At 37.5% G+C, this 12,290-nt stretch overlaps 1 protein-coding gene across 1 annotated transcript in view; it reads right to left on the bottom strand.

Moving 5' to 3' along the window:
• Nucleotides 1–10,078: 10,078 nt before the first annotated feature.
• Nucleotides 10,079–12,290, bottom strand: part of parp10 (poly(ADP-ribose) polymerase family member 10) — a 22,793-nt gene continuing 20,581 nt past the window's right edge. Inside the window, exons 8-10 of the mRNA XM_015385442.1 lie at nt 11,509–11,642; nt 11,254–11,428; nt 10,079–11,176 (exon numbers count right to left, since the gene is read on the bottom strand). Of these exons, the coding sequence (XP_015240928.1) occupies nt 10,878–11,176; nt 11,254–11,428; nt 11,509–11,642 (608 nt within the window). The 3' untranslated portion in view covers nt 10,079–10,877. The remainder of the gene's footprint in view (nt 11,177–11,253; nt 11,429–11,508; nt 11,643–12,290) is intronic.

Below are 12,290 nucleotides of genomic sequence, written 5' to 3'. Positions count from 1 at the left end.
AAAGGCACGCAGGCGTGTTGCTGCCCCCTACAGTTTAGGTTTTTAAAGACACCCGCCCGATCGCTGGCATTTAATAAAAATTGTATTTGATTTGGGTGCCTTTTATGTACGGAAGAGGATCAGGGCAGCTGGAAAAAAAAGTTTACTGATTTTTTTTATTTTTATTTCAGTTTAGTATAATCTCAGAACTCTGACTTTAATCTTAGAATTCTGCCTTTTTTCCCCTCTGAATTCTGACTTTAATCTGAGAAATCTGACTTTATTTCAGAATTTGGACTTTAATCTCAGAAGTCTGACTTTTTTTAGAATTCTGACTTTAATCTTAGAATTTAGACCTTTTTTTTCGAGAATTCTGACTTTAATCTCAGAATTCTAGCTTTAATCTTAGAATTCTGACCATTTTTCTCACTTTAATATGAGAATTCTGACTTTATTCTCAGAATTCTGACTTTAATCTCAGAATTTTGGATCTTAATGTAGATGGGCACCATGAAGGGAGCACTCAGCTTCACTGACAAAGATGTGAGTTGTTTGGGAGGGCCAGTAACACATTGGTGGAAAATGACGGAATTAGGCGACTTTTTACATGCCCAAGGGGTCCCTGGTGATGCTATTTCATTAATTGAAGAGCAGTAAGGTGCTTAAAACAAGAGAGCTAGTTTATTCTCTAAAACAGACATGGCTGCTCAGAATTCTGACTTTTACCCATATTAAATGGAAATATTTAAAAAAAATGTTTACTTTTTTTTCAGTAGCCCTAATCCTCTTCCGTATTTTATGCCAAAGTGTGTTTAGACGTTAAAAGAATTAACATTTAAAGCAGAACCTAAATAACATGCTGCTGTCATTCTGCACATCTCTGTTGCTGCTATTTTCCCATATCCACTACTGTAAAAAATGTCCACAGCTGTATAATAATTATTCATTCTTCATATGATGACTGCACAGTACATTTGTAAAAACACTGTACAGTACAGTATTTTATTTCTTTTTTTAACTCTTCCAATTATTCTGATATTTTTATACACTTTTTAAGGTTCTCTTTGGCTGCAATGGTTTTGCGGCAGTAACACCCCAATTTCCCCAATATGGGACAATAAAGTATTTTCTATTCTATTCTGTATTATAAACACTTAAAGCATGTAACTTAGCTGTTTGTTACTGATTATTGTAACATGCTTTTAATCTGAATGTGTCATGATTGGTTTAAGGCTAAACCCACATGCAGAACACAAACGGAGGCTGAGTAAAAGTTTAACAGAGTTTATTGAAAAAGGTTTTCACACAAAGACATGAACTGGTTCAGGTACTGGTCCTGGTTGGGTTCACTGATGTCTGCAGAGACGGATAGTTTGATTAGCCAGGCAGTCAGGTGATTAATTGAGTCTGTAGATAATTCAGAGTCTACCTTGAAGAAGTCCAGGCTTTGCTTGTGAGAGAGGGAACCGTTGGGTCCAGAGACTGTTGGTTCAGCAGAGTATACGAGCAGCTGCAGCGTCTAGCTTCTGACTTTGAATGGCAGACCTTGATCAGAGTTTCCAGCTCTTCTCTAAGAGCAGCAGGAGAAATCCAGACTGGAATCTTCAGGTTTGGCTCACCAGGGCTGGCAGGCAGGTTAAGCTCATCCAGAGCTTCAGACTTGAGACAGGTTTCCTGTGAGCAAAGACAGAGGCAGGTTAGAATCAGGTTTCTCTCTTGAGATGACAAAGATTCTTTCAGATAACAGAGGCTCAGGTTTGCTAACCAAACTAGGTCAACACTGCAGCGTCGAAAGAAGGTCTGGTTGCTGCTTATGAAGGCAGGTCTCCTGATGGGTTTATGAACGTCAGGTGTGCTGGAGGGCTCCAGCCCAGGAGACCCACAGCGCACTCTGCTGGAGAAAGGTGGTACATCTCCAGATCCCAACAGAATGAAAGATAAATGTTTTTTAAACATCTGAACTAGGAAAAACATTAATAAAAAAAAAACAATTATCTGATAATTTGATAGTCTATATATAAATATATACCCCAGAATGTTTATTTAATTTAAGCATTATATGTCTCAAAATGTTTTCCTTGTTAACCATGTTTCCTTTTAATGTTTAAAAATAAAACCACAAAATTCTAATTAGTGATATATATAATGAGGAAAATAAGTATTTGGACACGTTGCTATTTTGCAAGTTTTCCCACTTAGAAATCATGGAGGAGTCAGAAATTGCAATTGTAGTTGCGTGTCCACTGTGAGAGACATAAACTTAAAAAAGAAATAAAAAAATCACTATGTATGATTTTCTAACAATTTATTTGTATGATAAAGCTGCAAATAAGAACACCTGAATAAATCAATGTTGATATTTGGTACAGTAGCCTTTATTTGCAATTACAGAGGTCAAACGTTTCCTGTAGTTTCACCAGGTTTGCACACCGTGCAGGAGGTATTTTGGCCCACTCCTCAAAACAGATCATCTTTAGATCAGTCAGGTTTCTGGGCTGTCACTGAGTTTGAGCTCCCTCTAAAGATTCTCTGTTGGATTTAGGTCTGGAGACTGGCTAAGTCACACCAGAACCTTGATATGCTTCTTTCAGAGCCACTCCTTTGTTATCCTGGCTGTGTTCTTTGGGTCATGTTGGAAGACCCAGACTCGACCCATCTTCAATGCTCTAACAGGGAAGGAGGTTGTTCCCTTTGCAATACATGGCCTCGCTCATCCTCTCCTTAATACAGTGCAGTCGCCCTGTCCCATGTGCAGAAAAACAGCCCCAAAGCATGATGCTACCACCTCATGCTTCACAGTAGGGATGGTGTTCTTGGGATGGCACTCATCATTCTTCTTCCTCCAAACATGGTTAGTGGAATTATGACCAAAAAGTTCTATTTTGGTCTCATCTGACCACATTACTTTCTCCCATGACTCATTTGGATCATCCAATGGTCATTGGCAAAGTTAAGAAGGCCTTGACATGTGCTGGTTTAAGCAGGGGAGTGTTGACCTAGTGGTTAGTGCTCTAAGAAGGTTCCAAGTATCTGGTTTAATCCTCCCAGCCTGCACTCTGGGTCTATGAGCAAGACCCTTAACCCCACACTGCTCCCTGGGTGCCGCACAAAGTTAGCCCACTGCTCCTCAAAGCGATGGGTCAAATGCAAAGAGTGAAGTTCTCCGGTGTGAGATCAATAAAGTTAAATTATTATTATTCTATGCCATGCATGATTTCAAACTATGACGTCTTGTGTATTACCAACAGTAACCATGGAAACGGTGATCCCAGCTCTTTTCAGATCATTGACCAGCTCCTTCCATGTAGTTTAGGGCTGATTTCTCCACCAGGTGAGATCTTGCATGGAGCCCCAGTCTGAGGGAGATTGACAGTCATGTTTAGCTTCTTCCATTTTCTAATGATTGCTCCAACAGTGGACCTTTTCTTACCGAGTCGCTTGGCAATTTCCCCGTAGCCCTTTCCAGCCTTGTGGAGGTGTACAGTTTATTCTCTAGTTTTTGGACAGCTCTTTAGTCTTGGCCATGATGGTAGTTGGATTCTTACTGATTTTATGGGATGGACAGGTGTCTTTATGCAGCTCAAACAGGTGCATCTAATTTAGGATAATAAATGGAGTGGAGGTGGACATTCTGAAGGCGGAATAACAGGTCTTTGAGGGTCCAAATTCTCGCTGATAGACAGGAGTTCAAATGCCTATTTGCAGCTGTATCATACAAATATTTAGATTTCTTTTTTTTATTTTTTATGTTTTCTCTCGCAGTGGACATGCACCTACGATGAAAATTTCAGGCCCCTCCTAGTGGGAGGGTGTTCAAATGCTTATGTTCCTCCCTGTAAGTCTCACAATTTTTACCGTGTTAACTCTTTTTCCTTTTCATATTTAGAAATAAAACCACAAAAATCTATTTAGTGATATATACTAACACCTCTCTTATCTAACCACCTGTTGCTTTGACCAAAGTCTTCTGAGGCTCATATTTAAAAGCTTTGCATATGAAATAATTGAATGTTCGGCCCACTCTTTATGCAAACTAAACTTAGCCTGACTGGATAAAAAGTTTTTGTGATTTTGACTAGGCCAGTTATATATATGAATGAACCTATATTAAAACTCTATGGACTGCTCAGTGGAGCAGTGGGTAGCACTGCTGCCTTGCAGCTAGAAGGTTTTGTGTTTGATTCCCAGCCCAGGGTCTTTCTGCATGGAATTTGCATGTTCTCCCTGAGCATCGTGGGTTCTCTCTGGGTACTCTGGCTTCCTCCCACAGTCCAAAAACATTACTGTTAGGTTAATTGGCTTCTCCAGGTTCTCCTTATGTGTGATTGCGTGTGTGAATGGTTGTTTGTCACTATGTTGCCCTGCGATGGATTGCCGACCTGTCCAGGGTGTACCCCGCCTCTCGCTCGTAGACAGCTGGAGATAGGTACCACCACCCTTCGCGACCCTGCTTGGGATTAAGTGTGCAAGAAAATGGGTGAAACCCTAGGTTGTAGCTAAGGGTGACTACATGGTCACTGGTCTTTTCCGGCCTCCAACAAGTTATCTTCCAGGATTTATCCATATTTAGCCACTGATCTCTATTTATTCAATGGATTGCTGATTGCCCGAAAAAAGTGAAGCCACCGTCCGCCATGCTGGAACTCCCCACCCCCACAGAAACGTGCAGTAAAAATGTCTACATGTGTAGGATTTGGCTGCAAAAATAAGCAGTCTGCCGGCTGTAGGAAGTCGTTTCACAGGTGATTTCACTGTCAGTATGTGCATTTTTTTTTTCAAATGATCAGATTTTTGTTTTAATTAAGAGCAAAATGCAAAATCTGAATTTGACGTTGCCTTTTTTTTTTTTTACCAGTTTATGTAATTTTGCTTTTGTAGTAACTGAAGCTCTGTGAGTTATTAAATTGGTTCATTCATGTAGCTCTATTGTAAATCAGTGTTAGATTTAAAGGCAATGCACAGACACAGTATAAAAGTATTGTGGAAGCATATTCTTCTTTGGCCTATTTGTGAGATAAAATATTTTGAGTGAGCCTTTCCTTTGCCTAAATAGGGGTGATTGTTTAGAAGTCTTGTACCAGTCTGTATGCTGGAGTTAAGTTATGGAGTTAAGATGGGATGACAGAAAGCAGCTGCCTCCCTACATGCTGTGAACGGCAGACCTGTTCTGAGTGTTAACTGGTTAAAATCTATGTCCTTGATGAATTGAAGTGTTTTTTCTCATTTAAGTGTGAGGAAGTTCTTTATGCAGGGGTGGGATAGTTCCAAGGGAGTGTGTGTGTGTGTGTGTACTGGCAGATGTTTATAAATGTATGTACTGAGCTTTGCCCAGTCAGAGCTCAGTCTCTCCGCCTGAGGACGTCATATAAATTTGAACCTTTTTTCTTGCAAGAAATGCCTCATGCACGCACAATTTGCAAATAAAATACTATAGCATTATCATACATGTAGTTGTAATTCAGTCTCTATGTAAAATCTTACAATTATATGTAAGATGTAATTACCATAAAAATGTAAACAATGCATGTATATTATATGTACATCATCCATTGAGTACATCTGTATTATTATGCTCCATTAACACATTAATTTAGCTGTGATGGATTTGTATAATATGTTATATTACATAGGGTGACCATATTTTCATTTCGGAAAACCAGGACATCTGGCGGGGGGGGGATCTCTGTTCCCATGCATAGAGATGTCTGTGGCATGCACTCACTTAACATAGACCAACGTAATCCTACAATAACATGATATTTATAGTTGATTTATAAAAAAAATGCTTTTCAGTAAAAGTCAACAGCAATAACTCCAATAACAAACGATAATTTTATTCAAAATGTATTTATTAAAAATGCTTAACAATTCCTGTAATGAATGAATAGCACAACGAAAGAAATAATGTCTGAACTAAACATCCCTCACTTAAAAGTTAACAATAACTCTCAACTCCCAATAACAGATGATACTCAGCCTAAGCAATGAACGAAATAACGTCTGTTCTGTAGGCTATTGGAAAAATAAATTAACAAATGAGCTAATTAACAAAAAATACCTCTTGTGTAGCAAAAATTATTCAAAATGTACCAAAAACGAACAAACATATCAATAGACTACCTTTACTTTCGGTGTCCAGGTGGCTTTTCAGATCCCTTGCACCTCCATTGGACACTGAGACATATGTGCTTGCTTTGCACACTGTGCACAAGTCCTCCCATTTGTCTCGACCCGGTCTGAAAGCGGGGAAACTCTTTTGTAAATCGTCGGTAAACATACATTTGTGCTTTTGCATGTTGTTGGCGTACTGACAGCCACGCTATCTATATTCTGATTACGAACAGGGCTGCCCGCACTGACGCGGCTCAGGGATTACGTCACACGCAGCATCGTGCGCAGTGCCCTAGTGCCTGTAAATTTAATGGTCCAATTAAGATAAATTAAAATATCAGGACATTTCCTCACTTTCTAAAAAAAAACCTGGGACGCCCGGGACAGGACGTGAAATACGGACATGTCCCGGGAAATATGGACGTTTGGTCACCCTATATTACATGATTTACAGACTTAATTGATGAAGTCTGACTATGACTATGCAATGTGATGTGCCTATTTTTTATTATAATCTACTTATGCTATGAAACAGCAAGTGTGCGTCAAAGTGACATAGACAGACTTTATCATTTTGTATACACAAAGTGTATGCCAAAAATACATTTTGTTCAGTACAGCTCTCAAGACATTTTTTCATTTTATAAATTGCAGCCGTGATAAAGTGAAGAGATAATGTAAACATACCACTGTATATTAGTTACAGTTCCAACATTCAGGTTTTTTACAAAAAATCTTTATTTTAAAAGTTTTAAGTCCCCCTGAAAATGAGAACATCATTATTGTTCGATGCTGTACATATTGTTTTCATTGCGAGCGGTCTAACGAGGGAGTACCAATATGGCGGCCGGTGACTTCACTTCATCCCCGTACTACCAACGGGCAATCAGCAATCCAGTGATTAAATAGAGATCAGTGGTAAAAGCCGAACCCACCATGATGCTTCTACGTCATCTTTCACAATGCAAATGGAGTTACATCATATTAAAGCAAAAGAAGTGTGGAGTTAAGGAGGAAGCAGAGGCTCTGGCAAGAGAAGGTTTTAAATTTATTTAACGTCCTCAGATGGAAAGATAGAGCGCTGACTGGGCAAAGCTCATTACATACTGTACATTTCTACTACAACTCCCAGTACACACATACAGTACTCTCCCTTGGAACTATCCCATCCCTGCATAAAGAACTTTCTCGCACACGAACATTTGGTTATTCCCAAAAAAAAAAAAAACTTCTCTTATACTTTCTCAGAAATAGGAAAAATATTCTTCCACAGAAGCATCATCTACTTAGACTTAATCACTTCACTTTAAGTGTTTTTTATTTACATAGCTCCTATTTACAAACATAGGTGTTCCCAAATTTTTGAAACTAACAGTTCAATAACAGCAAGACGGTTTTCCTCTCATATTACATACATTTTATACATCAACAGTCTCCATAATGATTGCTGTATGAAAACTCCATGTCGGCAGTGTGTAATTATTTAAGATTTCCTTTGCAAATAAGATGCTCAAAAAAGCTGGACACTGTTGGGGGAAAAAAGGCCTCAATAGCTTCTTATTTTTTATTAATATTTTCATAAACATCTTCCAATCTTCAAGAATAGAAAAAAAAATCTATTTATTTAAAAGGCAAAACTGGAAAATGCTGTCAAGCAACACTTGTCGATCATTTTTCACACCAATTCTACAGCAATGCTTCAACCAGAGGAAACCACAGCCCCCACAATGCATTGCTGCGTTACAAAAAGTTAAACTCGGGCGATGAATGAAGTAAGAACTCAAATATAACACAGATTTTCAAACATAACATTAATAAAAAGACTAAAAAAAACACATTAGTGTGTCATGACAAAGAGACATTAATATATTTATGATATAAACATTTTGGAATTTTTATATCAGTGCAGTTTATTCCAGAAATGGAACTTAAGAAAACATCTTTTAAGAGTAACTGGATTTCTCTGATTTTATTTATAATAAAAATGTCTCTATTTCTTTGGATAGATTTTTTTTTAAAACTGTATTCTTTTTTTGAAATTGTATTTAACAGCTCACATATTCCCCCCTTATGGGGGCGGGCTTTTCTCTAAAGTGAGCAAGCATCTTTGTTGGGTTTCTGAAAAACAACATTTTCTTTTTTGGGCTTGAAGTGCAAGAAGTAAGATCTGTAAAAACGCAATCAGAAAAAAACGGAAATCCTAAAAATTCAATCTGGAAAGAAAAAGTTGAAAAAAACAAAACGAAATGAAAACACAAACAATACCAAAAAAAACTTTTTTTTGATTAAGACGTTTTGTAAAGTTTAATTTCTGGATTGCATATTCTTTCCAATGGGCTTCGTGCACTACTTCCTGAATTTAAGGCAGCTCTTTTGTTTCCTGTCTTTTTCTACTGGATAAACTGATTAATCCAGATGTGCCTGACCTCAGTAACAATGACCAGACACATCTGGATTAATCACTTCATCCAGTAGAAAAAGACGGGAAACAAAAAAGCTGCCTTAACTTCAGGAAGTAGTGGAGTTATGTCCATTTCAATTTACAAAAAATGTTCTTTCCTCTAAACATAAATGGAACAAAATTCACTCCATAGAAACAGAAACAAACAAAAACTTTTGACATAAAACATTTCCAAGACTGAAAGATCAGCACTTGAAAGGCTTTTTTTCTCCTCTTTATATTAACATCCCACAGGGCATCAGCAGAGCATTAGACTGTCTTTATTTCAGATGTTTACACTCATTCAGGTTCAGAATCTGCATCGCAGGAGAGTAAAAAAACTACAGTCAATGTTGTGCCAGTTCATAGTTTAAAAAGAAGTTCAAAGTTAATCTCACACACATAAAAATGAACTAGCTCATGTTCATAGTTCACTTTTTCAAAAAATGAACTATCCTTTAAATGAACTAGTTCAAGTTCCTTTGGTAAATTAAGCCACAATCCTCCATAATAGAAACTCCTCTTTCGCCCTTTAAATGTGCGATAATAGATCTCATCATAGAGAGGAAGGGAAAATACTGGATGCAGTCAAGGTATACTGGATGTGCAGTGAAGCCTTTATTTAGCCAAATTACACAGAAATTCAGAAACATACAGGAACATTCAGGTTCTGCTGAAAACAGCTGGATAAAAAAAGATTTTTTACATTCCTCTTTCAGTAGCGGATATTTAGAAAGCTCAGACGCTTTAACTCGATCTCTCTTTAAATTTGAAGTGGACACGGCTGACGTATGGATTTGTTTATTAAGCCTGGAACAGTTTGCACAAAAACTGGAGTTTTTTTCTCTCAGTCTTCCTTTGTTAGTTCATAAAACTCTGCTAAGTGCTCTGCTAAACTGGCATCAGAAATGCCAGTAGATGAGTCTGAATGGCACAGACTAGTACTAGCAGTAAACATGCTGATCTGCCATGCTGTTTGCCGTAATAAGTGCCGTAAAACCTGGCGTTATTCAATAAAAAGTGTTATCAATTGAATGAGAACGTAAGCTGTGTGTGTCGCTCTCGTTCATTACTTCAGAACTGATCTGTTCATCTCTATGGAGGACCAGCTCTACCATATTTACAAAGATGATATATCTAAAGATGATGAGATTAAAAAAAAAGATGAAATTGTCCAGAGAGCTGTTCCAAACCAAATTTCTTTTTGATTTACACTTGTATAAACAAAATGACAAAAAAAATCTACTATTTAAAAATGAATACAGAAATAAATCCTCCATAAATAAATAAGCATACAATGAATTGCCCTCCAAAAAATACAATAAACAATTATTTATGTACATGTTATATTTTTGTCAGTTTTATTCTTCCTTTGTATTTTTTTTACCCAATTTATTTCTTTAATAGTATTTATTTCTGCCTCATTATGCAAATGAGGAGGGGTGTGTCTTAGAGGGTCACCTTCTGCCCATTGGTTGGTTAATAAGTAATTAATAAATAAAGTTGAAGATTATAATGGACAATATATAAATAAGGTAATTATTAAAAGGCGAATAAATAAGGAAGCCAATTAAAAGAGATATATTAAATTCAATTCAGTTTATTTCTATAGCGCCAATTCACGTCACGTGTCATCTCAAGGCACTTTACAGTTCAACCAGATCAAAGTTTACTGAGGAAAACCAGTTGATTGTATCAACTCATTGACTCGAAGGCAATCCCTCACACTAAGCATACTTGTAGCGACAGTGGAGAGGAAAAACTCCCTTTTAACAGGAAGAAACCTCCAGCAGCATATAGATTTATGTATCACTCTATAAATTAATTTTTACCTGCATTTATTTGTTTATTGTATTTTTGGGGCAATTCATTGTATGCTTATTTATTTATTAAGCATTTATTTTCAAATATAGTGGAGAAGGTCCTCCATACAGTTCACCGTTCACTAAAAATATGAACAGATTCAGTGAGTGCCGTTTACTGAATGAGTTCACACAGAACACTGCATACAGTGAGATTCTCTCAAATCTTTCATTCATTGAAGTCATTAAACAGGTTTATTTTATGTTTGATATGATTTTATTTATTCCCAAGTCTGGTATTGTTTTACTTTCATGTTTGTAGCGTAAAGGCAGACTGGTCCCCGTTTTATAGAAGCCTGTTTCTTCAGCTAAGGTTCTTCAGCATAATCCTTTAAACGCTTCCAATAACAGTCTAAAAGGTGATTGTCATAGATTGAGCTTTATACTTCCAAAACGATGCCCTTCAAACATTTAAACGCACTTTTTAAATCATGATAAACATAAAAAACATCAGGAGTCTCTTCTTAACGTAAAAAAAGGAGGTTTCAGCGACTGATTCGCTGACAGGTGATGAGATATTCGGGGAAAGCTTGTGTGTCGTTGAAGATGACGAACATGCTGGGCTTTGTAATGTCATCCGTCACGCTGTCGTATCTAAGGGGGATGTCTCCGGTCTCTTTCAGCGGCGCCGTCTTCATCGAGTGGCAGCCTTTAGTGAAATCCCCCGTTAGAACCTTGGAAACGAAAATGAACTTGTATCCGTCCGCGTTCGGAGGGGAATACTGATCCTGGACGGACAAGGCGGAGTTGACTGCGAAATAAACCCCCTGGCCGTACACCGTGGCTGCAGGACAGGAAAGGAAAAGCGTAAAACATCAGATCTTCACAAACAAGCGTAGAGACGAATGTTTGGAGACGCACCGTTCTTCCCACAGAAGCTTCTGTTGAAGCCGTGAACACAGATCTCCTTCACGCTGGCTTCGCTCGTCCCGTGGTAAAGAGTCCGTTCCACTACCTGCTGGGCGGAGTGCTGCAGCACGCTCGCCTTCTTCAGCTTGTACTGGTTGTACAGCAGCCTGTTCATGAGTTTTTCCACCTGGAAACAGGAACAACACAAATCTGTAACCCCAGAAACACAAAGTTTACCAGCAGGGAGGGATTCTGCTCTTTTCCCACCTGAATGATTCGGATCTTGCTGTGGTACTCCTGTATGGTGCTGTAGAAGTTCTTGATCACCTCCTGAAACTCCTCAGAGTCCTCGTCGATCTTGGTTGCATCAGGCAGGTGTAGGAGCAGAGAATATTCCTCCTCTGTCATCAAGAGATTTAGTTAGACTCGGTTTAAAACAAAGAAATCTGTCTCTAGACACCACTAAGCCACTAAAGGAATGGCTTAAAAAGTCAAACTACAGCATTATATTAAATAGAATATCAATCCTCAAAGTATACATCAGTGTTTATTTATGTAAACTTTTTTAATTAAATTATATCGCCTTAATAATGCTCCAACTTCTATTGACTTTTGCAAAAGATTTTCTGTTTTTCATTCTACAGATGATAAAACTCTTTATCAAACACTGAGAAGTTTGTTTACAGCAGAAAAAGGTCTCTGTATGGAGTGAATTTTGTTCCATTATTGTGGCAGACAAAAAACACATTTTGTAAATCTCATATATATATATATATATATATATATATATATATATATATATATATATATATATATATATATACACACACACACACACATATATACACAATATATACATATATATAAAATAGAGCTCATACTAGGAATATCAATCAACTTATGATTGTCGAATAATACTTAAATAAAAATGTATTTGATCTAATTAATTAATAACGTCAATTTAAGAGGAATTTATTTCAGTGTTGTAATGTTACCCCTACCCACTAGAGGGATTCATTTTTAAAGCGCTCCTACTGGAATTTGCAAGA

Source organism: Cyprinodon variegatus, unplaced genomic scaffold (assembly GCF_000732505.1).
Source record: "Cyprinodon variegatus isolate N-32 unplaced genomic scaffold, C_variegatus-1.0 Scaffold339, whole genome shotgun sequence".
In the NCBI taxonomy this organism is placed as follows: Eukaryota; Metazoa; Chordata; class Actinopteri; order Cyprinodontiformes; family Cyprinodontidae; genus Cyprinodon; species Cyprinodon variegatus.
Note: the sequence above shows the minus strand (reverse complement) of the source record. Positions and strands in the feature narration are given on the sequence as shown.